This window comes from Sturnira hondurensis, unplaced genomic scaffold (genome assembly GCF_014824575.4).
Source record: "Sturnira hondurensis isolate 20B ecotype Veracruz unplaced genomic scaffold, ASM1482457v3 Scaffold0020884, whole genome shotgun sequence".
In the NCBI taxonomy this organism is placed as follows: Eukaryota; Metazoa; Chordata; class Mammalia; order Chiroptera; family Phyllostomidae; genus Sturnira; species Sturnira hondurensis.
The window spans coordinates 2365381-2382754 of record NW_028093515.1 but is presented as its reverse complement, the minus strand read 5'-3'; the positions used below and the strand labels follow the sequence as shown (position 1 = coordinate 2382754).

Below are 17374 nucleotides of genomic sequence, written 5' to 3'. Positions count from 1 at the left end.
AAGCAACCGACAGGCAGCGATGCCTGGATACATACCTGCAGGAGGGGCCCCTGACCCCAAGGAGCCCCCCACTCGGCCTGCAGCTCCAAGGTTTGGAGAGCTCACCATGGGTTAGGCGGGTGCCTTGTCTGCCCAGCTCTGGGGCTCAGGAAATGAGAGCTGCCATCTAGTGTCCCAGACAAGATCAGCTGGGGACCAGGGGTTGGGGGGTGCTGCCCAAAGGCCGTGTGTGCTCTCCCTTCTGCTGGAAGCTCATGCAGAAATGCCCTTGAACTTTCAGAGATGGGAGGGCAGGGACTGAAGCAAGAGCCCCTGGGCAGCCCTTCTTTCTGACCCTCAGCCCTCACTGGGGTTGTGGTCCACTGAGAACTCTGTGGTCACTTTAGAAAACTGATGCTTCCAACAGCACATCACAGCTCACCTTGCTCCTGGCAGGTAGCTGCCCTTAGCAAAAGGCCCAATACACCGGAACACAGGCATCCAGGTTGGGGGTTCGAGAGAGAGGAAGGTAGTCTGGAAGTCTGTGCCTGCACCGCCCCCACTCCCGGCAGGGTGCATGCCAGGCCACTGCTGCTCAGAGTCCAGCCTTCACAGCAGCTCCTCAGATTGGGAAGTCTCAGATCTGGGGGTGCTGAGCTACTCCAGGGCCTGTTGCCAACCCAAGCCCCAAGCGGTGGCTTCCAAACCTTCCAAGCCACGGTACCTTCTTGTGGCTGCCTCTGGGGTCAGAACAAAGCGTTAGATCTGTGTATACAATTTATAAAATAGCCTTTATTTATCCAAAGGAACACAGTCAAGTGGTAGGTTTTAAAAAACACTTTTTAAAAGATATTACTAGTGCTGTGACCTGGCCTTGAGCCCCATGTAAGCTGGAGTTGCAGAAGCCACCCACTGCTGGCCTGCCCAGGCCCCTCCTGCACTGATGGGGGGTCGGCGGGAATCAGAGGCATTGCAACAGCCTTCTGTCCAGTTGCTTATAATCAACAATAATTGTTTTGAGGTTTACAAAGAGCAGAATTTAACATTTATACTGCTGGCATTTGATCTAAAGATTGCTTACAATATATTAGTTCCAGGAAGTGTTGTATAGAGAGTATAAATGTCTTAATGGAATCAACCCTTGGTACTTTTTGTTTCGGGTATTATGTGTATTAGAATTTTAGCGTCACTACGGGAGCAAAGCACTTCTCTACAAATTCAGAAATTCCCCAGCTTATGCAAAGTCGTTCTTCCTGATTTTACTTAGTAAAGAAATAAATTAAGAGTAACATTCAGTAAGGTACTTTTTTAAAAGCACAATAGTTTACTCAAAAATCAGGTTTGCTCCAAATGTTAGGGCATCCCCACCGGTTGGTAACCATGCCGGCTACCACACCAGAGAAATCCACGCAGGTCGCGCTGCAAGGAGCTGTGTTCACAAGACCTCCTTTCTCATCAACACTTTCTCCTCCTCTCCGATGCGAACCTCAGATGCCAAAATGCAGATGTGCCAACTGGAAGTGTGTTGCTAAGCAAAGGAGAAGGCTAGCAAGTTCGTCCAGCGAATTAGATTGTATGGAGGGCTGGCGTCTGCTTGGCAACCCCAGACAGGAAGTGGCTGTGCTCTCACGCTCCGGGCAAATCAAAGCCAGGGGCCTCTACCCGGCATGTACAAGGGTCCTCATGGGTTAGAACGTAAGGGCTTGGAGGAAAAACACAAAAGGGCTCATTTAAGTCGGCGGCCCCTGTCAGTAACTCCAGACTCCTCTTGGAAACAAATGCACTGTGGGCTTGCTTTGGGCTCAGGTGATCGACCCTTCTCGTGCCAGGGCCTGCCCGTGTCCTGGCTGGTCTGATCTGTGGACTGTCACCTTCTACATCTCTGTGGGACTCTAAAAGGGTGTCAACCTCCACCAAAGGCCAGGGAGAGGGAAAATCTGAAACACTGAAGACTGGGCTCAAAAGCACCCGGACACCCGTCTGCCTCCCCACTGGCATGTCAGGAGCTGTGAGATTTCAGAATCTGTCCTGCCCCCGGGGGACAGGTCACAGCAGTGGGGACAGGTCACAGCAGTGAGCAAACACCCCAATGCAGTAAGCAACAGCCAGCTTGGGACTCTGCCCCTCCCCCCCCGTGAGCACTGCTAGGTCATCCTTGATCTGAAGGGACGGAGGCAGGACTCCCCCCACCCATAACGCCCCGGGCACAACATCCGACCCGAGACCCAATGCCGCTTCTGCACAGGACACAGCCTCAGTCTTTTGCTTTGTAGCGGTTTATGGCGTGAACTAGGAACGTAATGTGTTGACACAAACACAACAACTGTACACCAGCATCTTTACGATATGAAAGGAGTCACACACAAGTCTACAGGCATTGGACACAGTGCAGTGCCGGCTGTGCGCCCCAACCACCGAGCAGGGGTCCGCGGTGCCTCCACCTGGGAAGAGGCAGCTCAGTCCAGGCTGACGAAGCGGGGGTGTCCACCTTTGGGCCTGTCACCTAAGAGGCAGCAGGTCTCTGAGGACCCCTCGGGGCCAGTCCTTGTTGGAATCGGGGCAAGTCCCAGGTATGCCTATGCCCAGGTCTTCCCAGCAGGCTAGCATTACAAATTTCATTAAAATTCAGTGTGCATATTAGCGTGGAAAAGTCAGAGCTGGGGACAGCTTCCTGAGGTGGGAACCCAGGGGACACTGTTGACAGGTGAGCCCCTTCACTGTGGGACCCGTTCCTGAGGTAAGGATGCCATGTGGCCCTGTGGCTGGTCCGGATGGGGAGAGACTCCTCCAGAAGCCCAGGTGTGAGGACACACAAACCAGACCGGAAGCCCCTGAGCACTGGTAGGTCAGGTGACCCACCAAGTGTGGCCTGCATCCCAGGCAGCAGCAAAGGTGAGGGTGTTCGGTGGTCCCACAGCCATCTGCCCCCCACACCCAAACCACCCTCCTGCCAGCAGCTCAGCTCCCTGGGGGCCTTGCTTCAGTTCCTACAGCACTGTCCTCCCTCCCTTCATGTCCCCAGAGCAGGGACCGGAGCTCTCCAAGCCCCACTCCACGGGCACGAGGGCCGGAGGGCCTGGCAGCTTGTTCCCCGTGCGGGTGGGCACGCTGCATGTCTGACTGAGAATGGAGCACCAGATAAAGAAGTGTTGGTCCTCGTTGGCCCCTCTGGCTTGTGCAGTCGCAGTTATTCTGTTTTAAATACTGTAGAAAAATAAGCCATCTCTGATGCAAGGGGACCCACGGGCGCCCACCACACGTGAAGAAGGATGAAGAGCTCCTCTGTAGTGGGCCGGGGGGCCTGTGCCGACCCCACCCTGGCCAGCCCCCGGGGCCTTGGACGACGCTGCGCCAGGCTGGGGAGCCCAGGGGTCCCGGGGCACCGGTGGCAGAGCTCCCACCGATGCCTCCTTGGGTCACATCAACAGTCCTTCGGTAAGCATGCCCACAGCACCCCACCTTCTGTCGCATGACACCTGGGGCCCTGGGGCTTCCCGGGTAGCCTCGGACCCTGCAGTCCCACCCTCAGACTCGTGAAGACTGCTAAGCAGGTGCAGGCAGAACTCCCCGGCACTGTTTCCAGGTCCCTGGGCCACTCCAGGGTCACAGGGCCTCAGGTGGGTACTGAGGCCGGGCCTAGTCCAGGGGCTCCTGCTTTATCCGGACAGCGGTGGGGGTGGGCTGCAGTCGCCGCTCCTCCCGGCAAAGCACGTACTCGCTGAACTGGGAGGAGTCCACACCGCCGCCGCAGGATGCAGCCACGCTGAAGCCCCTCTGAAACAGCCTCTCCAGGACCTGCCAGGGAAGAAACAGGGGTCAGCAACGCCAGCTGCAAGTCTGCCAGGTGTGGCCTTGCAGGCAGGTGTGCCCTAGCCCGGGCAAGCTACCTTCTCCTACTAACATCTCAAGTCTCAGGCAGAGAGGCCCTTGTAGAACCACCAGCTGGGCAAACACAGGCAGGACAGAAGCAGCCAGGCCCTGGGGCCACTCGAGTGACTAACCTAAGTGGGGTCCTTATGCTGCTGCCCCTGGGGATCCACAGCCTTGACTTAGGGAGAGAGAGTGCGCCTTTGGACTCCTCGTCTCTTCTCCGGAGGGTAACCGGACCGTCTTTCCAGACGAGCCCGCAGGGCCCGCTCCTCACTGAGACCTGTCCCAATAATGGAGACCCTACCCCTGGCCTCTGGGCAGCCACCTGCTTCCCTGAGCTTCGAGCCCCAGATGGTTTGAGGCCTGAGGGCTCATCAGCTCAAGGGAACCGGGGTGGAGAGGAGGGGACGTCCTCTGTGCCTGCGTCTCTGCAGGCCTCTGTGAGGGTTCTGTGTAGTCACCGTGTCTGACGCCTGTGTCCTGCCCCAGCCTGTGGGATGTGTGCATGTTGAGGGGGGGGCCTTTCCCCCAAAGTCTTGCGTCTGCCCCAGGCCTGAAGCGGGGGTGTGCTCTTGCGTCTGGAAGAGCTGGGGGGAAAACAGGCCCCACTCCATCTTGGGCTTCCCAACTCTCACTCCCGTCTGGGGAAAGCCAGCACAGAAACACCCAGGGCAGCTGCCTGGGGGCCGTGGCTGCGCTGGTGAGGTGAGGGCGGGCTCCGGGCCACTTCCACCCCCAGCCTCTGACCTGCCGCTCCTGTTGCCTGAATGGGATCTGACTCCCAACTCAGACTCTGGGTGTCAGAGGAGGCCCACTTTGTTGAAAGTACTCTGGACAATTTTTAGAGAACATCCTTTTGGAAAAAACAAAGAGTACAGATCAATTTTTTTAAGTCCATCCCCCAGGCGCCATCATTTAATTATGAGCAGGACATAAATTATGCATCCACTCATTGTTGCCTTTTCTGTGAGACGGCATGGAGGGCTGCGCTGTTTCAGGGACCGGCCCGCCTCCACCCCTGCTGCCGGAGGGCTTTGGGGAGGCAGGGGGGGCGGGGACATGGCCCTCACCTGCACCGAGTTGAGCCGGCAGTAGCCGTTGAGCGGGAAGCGGATGACATGTGTAGGGTCCTGGTTCCAGCCAGCGTTGACAGAGTTGCACATGACGTCCCCGGTCTCCGGGAAGACCTCCTCGATGAGGGCCTTCTCGCCGCTGAGCGCGATGCGCTCACCCAGGTCCGGCGTGACCCGCACCACCAGGCAGTCACAGGCCCTGCTGCGGCGCCGCTGCTCCTGCTCCTGCTGCCAACGCTCCAGCTCGCGGACCATGGGCTGCAGCTGGTAGTAGCGGGCCTCCTCGTACAACAGGCTGAAGTCCTGCAGGGACGCACAGCAGGGAGGTGGGAGGTGGTGGGCTGCCCTTTCCACCTCCAGGGGCGCCTCCTCTTACCATTCTACAGAACTGTGACTCTCCGCCCCACCCCAGGGCACTCTGTGAACTGGGGTGGTTGTGCCCATTGTGCCCAAGGTGGAGAAAATGAGGCTCAAGTGAGCATGTGCAAGCACGGGAAGTCTAGCCTTGACCCAAGGGCAGCGGCGGGTATGCATCTGTGCCAGATGCCCTGGGCTCTTCCATCTGGCCCCAAGCACTCAGGGAAGCTTCATCCCTGAAGTACACAGAAAGACCAGGAGGCTAGGAGCCTGAGGCACTCTCTGTGCCTGGGGACCTGCTTCCTTCTCAGATCCCAGGGAGGAGAAGCTCACCTACCCTACAAAAAGCACAGCCCAGCAGGAGGCAAGACAGACCTGCCTAGGCTGGGTTTTCAGCATCTTCATCTGCCAGCTTTGAAACCTCTGATCATCAGTAACTGAGCTTCTCTGAGCCTGTTTTCTCTTCTATAAAATGGATGTAGACACCCAGCTCAGAGAAGGGGGTGAGGATTTGAAAAGACAGCAAGATCTGCCCAGCGCCCTACCTGGCAGGCTGCCTGAGGAGGGACCTGGGGTAGGGAGCCCAGCTCTCAGCAGGCAGGCGGCCCCCTCCTGGGACTGACGGCCTCACACCCACTGTCCCTCAGCCCGTGCTTACCCACACCTGCCCCGGCCCTGAGTAGCCAAGTGACTCACGCTACTACTCGGTGGGGCTCAGCTCAAGGTCAGCTGGTGAAGCTGAGGACCCCTGGGGGAGAGGCAAGGGAGCTCAACCCAAAGCAGGGCCTACCCTCCAGCCTGCTGGCCCCAGCCTTTGCAAGCCCGAAGGAGGCCTGTCGGGGACCCATTCTGTCCCTCCACAGGGGATCCTCGGGCTCCTTAAGGGATGTCTGCACACCAAACAACCTCACAGCATTCCTCACAGCCCAGAATGTCTGCACCCAACGGCCCACCAGCAATCCCATCCCCCAGCCTGTTCCACCCCTGGGCTTCCACAGATCCACTCTGTCAGAAGCCATAAGTGAAGTACCCTTGAGGGCCCCCTGACCCCCAGCAACCCCCGCACCTTTTGTGTCCTTTTCGTAAACATAAGTCTAACCTACCACTTTGCTCCCTCTTCACTTCCTGCCTCCACCCTGGTCCAAAGCCTTCAAAAACCCTCTTTTGGTCTCCGGATGGCCCCCACCCTCCCCACATCCTTCTCCACACAACAGCCAGAGCAATCAATCCATTTGCAAATCTGCTCGTCTTTCCCTTAGTGACCTCTACGCCCCACCATTCTACTGTATTCAGGGTAAAATGTCAAACACTCAGCTAGCTACCAAGGTCCCGACGTCAACCAGTAGCCCCCCTTTCTGCCCTCCCAGTCCATGCAGCCCCAGGGGAACACCTCCTCTCCAGGTCAGGAAGGTGCTGAGCCTTGCCAAGCTGCCTCCCCACTAAGGCCCTTACACCGGTCTGCCCACCACACTCCTTCCCTCCCCCAGAGAAACATCCTCCCCAGCCCCTTCTCTGAAGTGTTTGCCCCTGTGGAATTCAAGTCGTTTTTGTTCAACATCCGTCTTCCCACCAGACTGTAAGTGCTATGAGGACAGGACCCTCTCGTCTGCCTCATTTCACTGTATTTGCAGCCTGAGTTTGGTTGTTGGGACCCAATCACCAAGTTGAATGGAGGACAAAACAGCCCCAGGACCGCTGGTCCTCTGGTGACAGAAGGAAGGGAGGAAGGAAGGCAGGAAGGCAGGCAGGAAGGAAGGAAGGACACTTGCTGCTGTGAGCCAGGGCAGCCCAGCCTAGACCCTCCAGGGTCCCTGGGGCCATGAAGGGACCCGGCACCGAGACAGGGCTCTCAGGAACTGGACAGGCTTGCCCCAGGAACTGAGGTCAGCTTTGTTTAAAGGGTGTTTGGTTTGGATCCAGGTTCCCCCTGCAAACGTCCAACAGGGAACAGATCTAGGGACCTCTACCTCCTGTAACCACAGCACCTAACCATCCTTGAACATGACGAACATGGACCCAGGGAAGGGCGGCTGCCACCGCTCACTCTGCTGTCACGCCCTGATCAATAAGTTAAAGGTGCGAGAAAAAATTAGTTTAGAAAAACCGATTTAGCCCTTGACTTCATCGCTTAACTTACATGGTTGCCATGACAACCGCGGGTCCACTTAGGAAGTCACAGCGTCCCCCGTGCGAGGCCACTGCTCAGGCAGTGCAGGGCAGCCACGGGCTTACCTTGAAGTCATCGGGGAGCAGCAGCTTGGATGTCCGCAGGAAGCTCAAGACGTAGCGGAAAATCTCTCCATCCCGGTCAATGAAATAGTGTTGCTTCAGACTGTCCAGGACGATGGGCTCGGTGCCGTTGAAGAGGCGGCTTATTCTGGGAGAGACAGAGGGTGGAATGTCTGACGGAAGGGTCAGTCCACCTACCCCAGCCCCACTCCTTAGGGCTCGCCCTGCTGGAGCGACGAGGGGCCTTACCTGGGTGACTCAAACCGACGGATGTCTGCGGGCACCAGAGCAGCCAGGCCACAGTGAGACAGGCCACGGGCACAGCCAGCACCACATGCCACACACTCCGCCTACACTCACAAGCCACGGCCAGAGAGGACACCCAGCTGTACACACCCGCCTGCTGACACGCGTCACAGGCCTAAGAACTATAGCAGGACACGGACACAGCCTCCTCGTCACCCCCCAGCCGCCCAGCCAGGGAGACCCAGCAAGAAAACCCCCAACCCTGAGACACTGTAGCTCACAGCCACACACCCAATGAACACACGTAAACTGGCAAAGACAGTCTCGGGTCGTCCCACACATCCACTTCACCAGCCCACAGGGGTGAGCATCAGACTTGAGCCACAGGCACAGGTCCCATGGTGCTCACCCTCACAACACACAAATCACAGGCCCAGACACATTCAGGCAAAGGACACACCAGCCACCACAAGCCAACCAGGGACATAGTGACGAACTCACAGGTAAGCCACCAACAGCCACTCACTCAGGGAGCCCTAAGGAAGATCCGGGGCAGGCAGGGGGTTCTGCACACATGCATGCATGCCACAGTGCACACACCTGTGTAAGCACCCATGTGTCAGTACGCAGAAACAGTGCAGGCACATGCACCACAGGGCATGAAGATGTGCACACCTGGGAGGGGCCTCGGAGGGAGAAAGGGCCCAGCACCTCACCCTCGGAGGGGCAGTGTTTCTGACAGACACTCAGGAGGTCTCGGGGGCACCTGAGGTCTGGCCCCACCTCCTCCAAGGAGGAGGAAGCAGGCCTCAGAGCCCCAGCAGCCCAGTCCTCTGTCCATTCCAGGTCACCACGCCAGAGGCTCTGCCCTGCCCTGTGGTCGTGCCAGGGCACACCCCAAGGCCTGGGCCGAAGCTGAGGGGCTAGAGCCCCAAAGCCTTTCTCAGGGCCTCCCATCTACATAGCCCTCCACGCCGGTGGCCCGGCACACTCAGGCACTGGCCATGAGGGTCTGCCCAGGTGGGGAGGAGCCATGTGGTGACCTGTTCTCTCTGGGGACATGGCCGGGCCCCGTCCCAGTGGGGCTGTGTAAAAGGGTACGGCTGCCTCATGGATGGGCACACGCAGGTTGGAGCCTGCGCTGAGGTGTGGGGAGGCCCGAGCTTGTGGAACCAGTGCTGCGGTCACCCAGACACAACTCGTCTCAGGGCTCTAACACTCCCGAGCCCTCTCAACTAGCACCTCCGCCAGGCCCGGTGACAAGAGTCCTGGACAACATAGCCCTACTGGGCAGCCTTGTGGACCCTGTGGCCTGTTCCGACTGTCAAAGCCCCCAAGACCTGGCCTCAGCAGACTGAGGGCCACCCAGCACCCCTGGAGACAGCCAAGGCTGAGCACAGCTGCCAGGTGCCATGGGCAGTCACCACTGGACAGCTGGGGTCCCACCTGGCATCAGCAGACAGAAGTAAAAGCCACATCCGCAGGTGCACCAGCCAGTCCTAAGCCAAAACCTCTGCGTGGAACTTTCTCCACCCTTCCTGGCTGAGAAGCCGGCAACGTCCCAGCTTCATTGTATGTCTCTGCAGTGTCAGGGCTGGGAACCCCAGGACTCCGGATCCACCCAGGGGCTGACGGGGTTCTAGGCTGTTTATTGGTCCAAGACTAGAAGGTGCTCAATCTGCTTTATGTCAGGACTAGTTGGTTCTAGATCTTTCCATGCTTCAGCGTCTCTTCACAGGACTAAGGCTTTTCGTGCCCTTGGGGTCTGAGGCTACTAAGAATGTGAGCAGGTTGAGGAAAGATTAGGTCAGTCTCTGCAAAGGCGCACCAGATACGCACAGGCCTCAGGAGTCAGCTCCTGCCCCAGGCCACCCTCTAAGGGAGGCCCGAGGGCTTGAGTGCCAAATTTAGAAATCCTCTAAGGTATAAGCTGGCCAGTTCTGACCACAACTGACAAGGATCTTTTTTTCTCTTTTTTTAAGCACTGGCTCCAATTTCCTCAGTGTTTCAGTGGAAGGCTTTACTAGTGCTAAAGCTCCTGGACATCCCAACGTGTCCCCTTGCCCAGCCAGAGGGACTCGAGAGTGAAGCTGCAGTGTCGGCAGCCGTACTGCCTCGGCCCCAGGGAGTGGACTCCCGGCCCCGGGTGGCTGTGTTCTGCTGTAGCCGGGCCGTGACTGGCAGCTGTTCCTGGTGTCGGAGCCACCCCCACCAGCCATGATCCAGAAGCCCAGGCACAGTTCTGTGGGCACAGGGACCCAAGGGCCTGGGGGCGTGAGGCTCTTGTCTCTCACCAAGGTCCAGTATGGGACTTCGACACTTCTACACAGAAAACCCCCAGAGGACCTCAGCACTTTTAACCCTCTATTTCCAAGTGACTCACAGAGTAAGATTGGGCAGAGGATTGATCTTGGTTTCCAGAACTGGTAACAAATAGTTCTTTTTCATTTTAATGATTCACTCCAGGAGGGATGACAGAGATCAGAGGGCACTTTGCCAGCACAGCTGCCCAGCCCACTTTTCAGGCCTGGCTTGATGCCCCCCCCCCCCACCCTGTGCCCTGGCTGTCCTACAGGTCACACTATCCCCTGGCCTCTAGGCCAAAGCTTCAGGCCAAAGCAGCAGGTCCCCTATAAGCCAGAAGCCATCCATGCAGAACGGCACATTCTTCTTGAGCCCCAGCCTCAGGAAAGACTGCAAACCGCCACCCCCTCTGGGCACATCCTGCAGCCCAGGGGTCACAGGGGCCTCAGCTCCCCACCAGAGGGCCCACCCTACCACAGAGCAGGACCACGGGCCAGGACAAGCTGCACCGTGGGTCTGGGGGGAGGACCACCCCTGCCCTCGTCGCTCCCGAGCAGCAGCCTGGACACAGGAGTAGGGAGGCCATTCCCTGTGGTCCTGGGCTACGGTCGTTCCAGAAGGTTAAGCATCTGATTTCAGGACACTCTCTCCAGAGAGGCTGTGGGCAAGGGTTTTATGAATTTCACTCATAATTACTGTCAACCTATCTCACATAACCTGGGATCGCCACAGAGGGAAGAGCTGACACTAAATAAGCAGAATCCATCTCCTGCCCCAGCCAGCTCTGTACACTAGTGCACATCTGCAGGCCAGCACTGCTGCCGCCTCCCCTCCAGCCCCCAAGACCCAAGTTCACAAGTGCCGCAGGCCTAGTCTCTGTGGGGCCAAGAAAATGAAGCCTCCAGTGCCATCTGCTCCCCAGAATCCCCAGATTCTGACTGGACATTGCAACTGTCTCAACACTCCCTCCTCACCTGAGCACCACAGTTCCCCGGTGGGCTCCTCCCCGGCCCCTGCTGCACCAAGAGCCACCTCCGCACACGAGGTACCCTTTACGCTCTGAGCAACCACACTGAGGAACAGGCAGCCTGACAAGAAAGCTTCCCAGAAAGGACCCCTCAGTGTCGGGGGGATTAATGAACTCCTCTCCCTATTTTAAATGCATAAAAATGGGTGACGCTCACAGCATTGGCCCTCCTGCTGCTCAGCCCCCAGCAGTGGCCGCCTCACCGTGCCAGGCGCAGGGTGTGGTGGGCTCAGCAGGCAGCCCGCCGCATCATCTCTGGGACCAGCTCATGGAGACCCACCCCAGCTTGGGTCTGCCCTGCTGCTGTGCCAGTGGGAAGCCGGGTCTGCCCCTGGGAGGGAAATGCCCAAGAGGCAAGAGCAGGAGTCGGCAGTACCTAGCATCTCCCACAGGTAGGCCCACAAGGCAGCGGGGCCAGGGAGCTCTGTAGAGTGTGAGATGCCAGGCTGGGAGGGCCCTAGTCAGAGACTCTACGTGCTGATAGGTGTGAGGCTCATGCGTCTCCAGAATAGTCACTGCATTCCGCACGCACATCCGCCCCAGGGAGCCTGCCGCTAGCCCTCCAGGCCCCGCAGTGGCCATCCAACCGACAAAGACGGCAAACTGGAGCTTCCCCATCTCCCTCCCCGCATGCGATTTCCCAAGGGTTCGAACTGGAACAGGACCCCAAGAAGCACACAGCATTGCTCACAAATGATCCCCTGAAAAGGCCAGGCCTGAGTCGCACTGGAGAGGAACCTGAAGGCGTGTCAGATTTCCCAGCCAGCTGCTGGCTAGCTTCAGGTGACTGGCTCTGAATCAGTGGCTTCTGCGGGTGGGTCAGAAGCTCCGCCTGGCACTACCATCGCAGCCAGGATCCCAAGTCCCTGTGCAGAGCAGCCTTCAACTGGAAGACTCGGCCCCCCAAACCCTAATTCCGGGGTGGGCCTGCAAAGTCCTGCGTGTTTGCTGGCAAAGGAGACAGGCCCCACTGGCGGCAGGCTGTAGTTGCTGCCGGTCAGCACCTCGTGCCTATTACTACAAGGGGGCTGGGCTCTTCCTTACCTGGAGTCGGGGTACTTGGTGAGCGTGGCCAAGCTGCTGGTGTACATGTGGCCGCCCACATCGATGTGCACAGGCGCATTGGACTTGGTGAGCTGGGCTGGCAGTGGGATCCCCTGGGCAGCCAGGGGAGACACAGGTGACCGGGTGAGAGACAACCGGGACATGCTTCCTCCCTCCTGGAGATGGAAACGAGGCAGAAACAAGAGTTTCTTCACTGAGGAGCTGTGTACTCCCTTTATTGCCAATGTGATCACAGATCTAATCAGATCACTTGTGCCTGTGCCTGATCACATATTCAGCTGACAAATTGTGGCCACCACTATAATTAAGTGTATCTGCATCATTCTCTTCAAAGTACCAGAGGGGAAAAAGAAAGATGCTTATTAGCAATAAGAAATCAAGAAAAAAAATTTCAAGGTGTCAGCCTCCAGGGGCATAAAACAAACTGCAAAATTCTAATTAAAGGTCGCAGGCTTATGTGTTAGATGTGAAATATCCCCTGACAAACGAATCACCAATTTGTGAATTGGGATTCAGGGGTTTTTGCAAGTTTGTCTCAGTAACGAGACACCTCTAAATTAGTGACTTCTTCAACACCTAAGGCAACGGGTTTTATGCATGTAGTAAATTTCACATCAAATTAAGAGCATTTTTGCTTCAAAAAAAAATACATAATCGTACAGCAAAAGTCAACAGCCATCTCTTGAATGCCGCGGCTGCGAGGAAGGGCAGCCGGCGCAGCGGTGAGCAGGCATTCACAGAGAGGGGAAAGAGGGGCCACCGGCGCTGACCAGCCCGCCCTCCGGCTCTCACCTCAGTGCCGGCGCTGCCTTGGGCGTGAAGCGAGGACCCGCTCGGCCGCTCCTTGCGGTGAGGCATCTAGGCTTCCATCGCTGCCCAGAGTACCTGCGGGAAGCACCGGCAAACCAGAGGGCTGACTCCCCAGTCGTCATGGGCACTGTGTCTCCCATGGAGACACTCAACATCTCCCTTTCTGCACAGGCTGTCTGAGACCCCACGCCCACTGCACTGCATCCTCCATCCTGCCCACCACTATCCTGTCCCTGTACCCCAAAGCATGCATTCGGGCCACAGCAAATTACACACACACACACACACACACACACGTTTTCTGGGCAGCTCCACGTCTGCTAATCTAGCTAATGACAATACTGAAACATATGCTCACCATAACTGCCGAAAATATTTCAGAACAAATCTGATTTTCCTGGCATTTGGGGTTTAGAGCCATGTTACCAAGCGTGTCTCCTCTTGCATCAACAGATGAACCTTGGGGACCACTCTACATAGAGGATTCCCCCACCCTGCATGGGCTGGGGAGCCCAGGACCTCTTAGACCCCCAGAATGGTCCTGGCTGCGCCTCCCTATCCCAGCCCCCTTGGGATCACACCCCCGAGGCATCAGAGCGCTGGCTAGAAGGGAACCCACAGCAGCTTAGCAGATGAACCCTGTCTCCTCCTCCTTCTCCCCAGTCACTCGGCCCCTTTCTTTTGCCCCACAGCCACCTGAAAATAGATCGGTCCTCAGTCTTTAGAAGCCACCACCCCAGGGCACTGTATAGGCCCTACGCAAGAGCAGGTTTATGCAGCCCTTTCCAATCTCATGGGCAGTGAGGGGACATGCCCAGTGAATACCACCCTCCCCACTGGCTTCCACAAGCCTAACCAAGTCTTGTCTCTCACAGGTTAAGGCCTCGCGGGCACCTCCCTTAAGGGTGGACTTTGTGCGTTGAAATTTAACATCCAATTTTGAAACACAGACCAAGGTCCAATAAGCACCAAATCATGCAAATTTAAGGAACGCTACTCTCCTAAGAGTTGTTCTGTCCCCAGTGTCCTGGAAAGGGCCCTGACACGAAACTGGGTGGGGGTGCTGTTAGTGACAGAGATGTTTAATTTAAACCCCCACTCGGCCCTGCTCAGGGGCCGCTGCTTTTGACGTTCCTGAGTATCAGTTAGCTTTTTAAAAAAGCAGGCCACTTATCTGAAGAAGTCCTGAGAAACCAAAACAGATCTCAAGAACAGGTTGTTAGGTGGTGGGAGGCTTGGCTGGGTGAGGAGTCAGAAGGACAGCCACACTGAGGATCAATGCTGGAAGGCGTTCCAGTGAAAATCCTGTCAGAGCAAACTGCAGTGTCCCCCTGGCACCAGGGCACTACTCTGAAGTGACACTCAACACCATGGACCCAGCAGCAAGCTGCTCAAACCTGCTCTCTTCCAGCCTCTTTTCCCTCGCAAGCACAACCTGACGTTCATGGCAAACCGGAAACTCACCGTTGGAAGCCCCAGGCTTTACGCCTTGACCAGAACCTCCAGTGCTCCCGGTGACCAACGCATCCGTGCCGGACAACGACCCTCTCCCCGAGACCACTGCTGAGGCCATAAAAGTGGGTGCAGTAAGACACTCAAGTTCATTCCACCAACACCAGCATCAAACCCAGGCATGACCCAGCCCTGGCACCACGGCCCACCCGAGGACCAGCCAAACAGCCTGTTGCGGGGCCCGCGGGGTTCCACACCGGCTGGGTATTGACCCGCTTCTCAGAGCTGCGGCGGGAGCTCCGGGACCCGCGCCCGCCCGCCACCGCCAAGCCCCGCCCGCCGGAGCAGAGGGAAGCGAGCAGAATGCCACGCTCATTTACACACAAAATGATTTTGTGTCCCATTGTGCTCGCAGTTGTTCAGCTCTCTGGGGGTGATTAAACTGGCTGAGCTGCGGCAGCTTGAGACGATTTCACTAAATCGCTTCTTCGTGAAGTCGCTTCTTTGCTAAGCTGTTATTTTAACCATAAAAGGCAAACAGAAGGCGCCTCTCGAGCTCTCTTCAGCTCTGCACCCCGGGTGCCAGCCCGGGGCGAAATTGCCAGGGGCCTGCAGAACTGCCCAGGGGTCAGGCCTGAGGCGAGGTCCGCGGGCCACCAGGTGCGCGCCAGCCCGGCCGCGAAGCCCGCCGGCCGGCGTGAACTTCAGGGCGCTCGGAGCCGGCTGGGCCAAGGCGGGCGGCGCCCCGGGGCCGGGGTGGCCGCGGAACCCGAAGACCCTGGCGGGGTTGGGAGGGGTGTGCGCTGGGAGCGAAGACAAAGTTAAATCAAGAAGCAGACAGAGACCACAGATGGGAAGCTTGCCTAATTAAGGACGTAAAAGCGCTTTTGTTCTCAAAGTTTATTGTTGGCGGGATTTAAAAAAATAATTGAAACTAATGCTGTTATTCGACGCAGTTAAATTCCTTCATGCACATTTGAAAGACGGAGTGAAAACTTGAAGCTTATCTTTTTGCAGTCGGGTGGGAGTCGAGGGGAGACCTAAAAGAGCTTCGGCTACAGAAGGACGGATGTTTTGGACTGTGTGTCCAGTGCGCGCGCACTGTCCAGGCAGTGAGCACCGGCGGGCAGCAGGGACCCGGAGGCCGCGATCCCGTATCCAGGCTGCCGGCCCCGAAGCCCCAAACCTCCGCGCACCTGGGACGACCGGGAGCGCGCCGACCCCTCCCGTCCCGTTCGGCACACGCAGGGTGGGCGTCAGAGGACGCACATCTGTCCCGTTAGAGACTTTTTCTCTCTCTGATTTGAGCGCCATGCCGGACCCCGATCGCCCCCGAAGCCCCAACTGCGTGAGCCCAGTTCTGACCCCAGAAACTCGCTGTCCCTGCACTTAGGCTCCAGTGCTGGGCCCTGAACCCGCCCGCCCCCCTCCCGCCCCGCACAGCAGGAGGCGCCGAGCCCGCCCGCGTAGGGAGGATCTACCCCAGGCCAGGACCAGCTCACGTGGGCAATTCCCCCTCCTGCGCCAGGCCTTTGTGCTGGTTGCCCCCGCCGCCCAGCACCGGGACAAAGCCGCCGCCCGCGCCCAGGTCCGAACCCCAACCGGGAGACTTTCTCGGAATCGCAGCCACTTTGGGGACAGGGGTGCGCGGCGCTAAGCGGTGGCCGCCTGCGCAGGGCTTACCTCCGAGCAGGAGCAGGGAATCGGGCTCGGGCACAGCCCCCGCCCCCCGCAGCCGCCGGTCTCGGGAGCCTGGTGCAGCCTCGCCGCCTGTGCTCGCTGCGCGGGTCGCTCCGGTCTCTCCTGGAGTTACTTTCTCTCTCGCCCCCAACCCTCCCCCCCACCCACCCCTCCCGCCCCGGCCCCCGCTTCGCGCGGCCCCTCGCGGCGCGGCGCGCCGGGGCCTCCCTTCCCCGCCCTCCCCTCTCCTCCTCCCCTCCTCGCGGCCGCCGCCGCCACCGCCGCCTCCTCCTCCTCTTCGCGCCGCTCTCCGGCTGCCCTCCCGCCGCTCCCACCTCTTCTGCTCCCTCCTCTCTCTCCAGCGGCCTTCCCGGATTGCTGGCGAGGAAACCAGCCCCCCGCCCGAGCCCGTGGCCCGCGCCCCGTGGCGGCCGAACCCGGACGCAAAGGGCAACGATTCGGCTCCAAATTACCCAGCGCGGCGAGCGCGAGCGGGAGCGCGCGGCGACTCCTGGCTCCGGGCTTGGCTGCGCCGCGGGGCAGAGGATTAGAGTCGCAATTAGCTCTGCGCGCCCGCGCCTGCTGCGCTTGGCGACAGAAATGCACTGTTTTCCCTTCTTTCGTTGGGTGATTCCCACCCGTCTCTCCCGGAGCCGGTGTCTTCCCGCCGGGCCTCCGCCAGGACGCTCCCGGGAGCGGTGCGCCCAGGCCCGGTGCCCTCCGCCGCCCAGCCCCCCGCCGGCCGGCCACGCGGCGCCCGGGCCTGCTCCAGGCTCAGAAGGGGGCGGGGGAGAAGCTGATTTTAATCATTGTCATTTCATCTGATGTAATATTTCCCCGGGCGCTTTCAGCTGGGCATAAATTTTCGGCTCCCAAATAAGTAACACAGGGCACGTTTCTCACATTTCTTGACTCCTCGGTTACAAAGAGGGGAGCAGCCGCCGCCGCGGCGCCCGGGGCCGGGGGCGGGACTTGGGAAGAAACTGGGCTGCGAGTCTGCCAGGGCTGGAGCGGAGCCGGGGGCCAAGTCCGCCCCTCCCCCTCCCCGGGTCTCTGCCCTGACTGCCCCTCTCCGCGGAGCAGCGCCGCCCGTGACGTCTGCGGACACGCGGTCGGCCACCGCGGGGGAGGGGGTCGCCGGGCAGGCTGCCCGGGGCCAGACGCGCCATTTCCTCTCCGCCCGCCCCGCGTTGGCGACGTCTGCGGCAAAAACTCCCAAAGGCGCTGAGGCCAGTGCCCGGGGCCACCCTCCCAGGTCCCCGCGTCCGTTGCCCCTTCCACC

General features: G+C 58.8%; 1 protein-coding gene across 3 annotated transcripts; it reads right to left on the bottom strand.

Annotated features, from left to right (window-relative positions):
* Positions 1-2233: 2233 nt before the first annotated feature.
* KCTD15 (potassium channel tetramerization domain containing 15) lies at positions 2234-16243 on the bottom strand. Of its 3 annotated transcripts, none has more exons than XM_037030744.1 (7): positions 16096-16243; positions 14425-14523; positions 12943-13035; positions 12130-12305; positions 7512-7656; positions 4920-5225; positions 2234-3774 (listed from the first exon to the last, which is right to left on the bottom strand). In XM_037030744.1, exons 3-7 carry the CDS (start codon positions 13006-13008, stop codon positions 3616-3618), a joined length of 852 nt encoding a protein of 283 aa, XP_036886639.1. In that variant the 5' UTR covers positions 13009-13035; positions 14425-14523; positions 16096-16243; the 3' UTR covers positions 2234-3615. The 3 variants fall into 3 exon arrangements, with proteins under 3 accessions (XP_036886639.1, XP_036886640.1, XP_036886641.1); XM_037030745.1 differs by having other exon boundaries at positions 14425-14520; XM_037030746.1 differs by lacking the exon at positions 14425-14523.
* Between the last annotated feature and the right edge of the window lie 1131 nt (positions 16244-17374).

Excerpts from the sequence above, each read along its gene's own strand:
- KCTD15 (XM_037030744.1), bottom strand. The coding sequence starts at position 13,008 with ATGCCTCACCGCAAGGAGCGGCCGAGCGGGTCCTCGCTTCACGCCCAA. Across the intron at positions 12,306-12,942 it reads AAGGCAGCGCCGGCACTGAG|GAGGGAGGAAGCATGTCCCG; the intron begins GTGAGAGCCGGA and ends TTCCATCTCCAG. Across the intron at positions 3,775-4,919 it reads GCCGGCTCAACTCGGTGCAG|GTCCTGGAGAGGCTGTTTCA; the intron begins GTGAGGGCCATG and ends CTTCCCTGGCAG.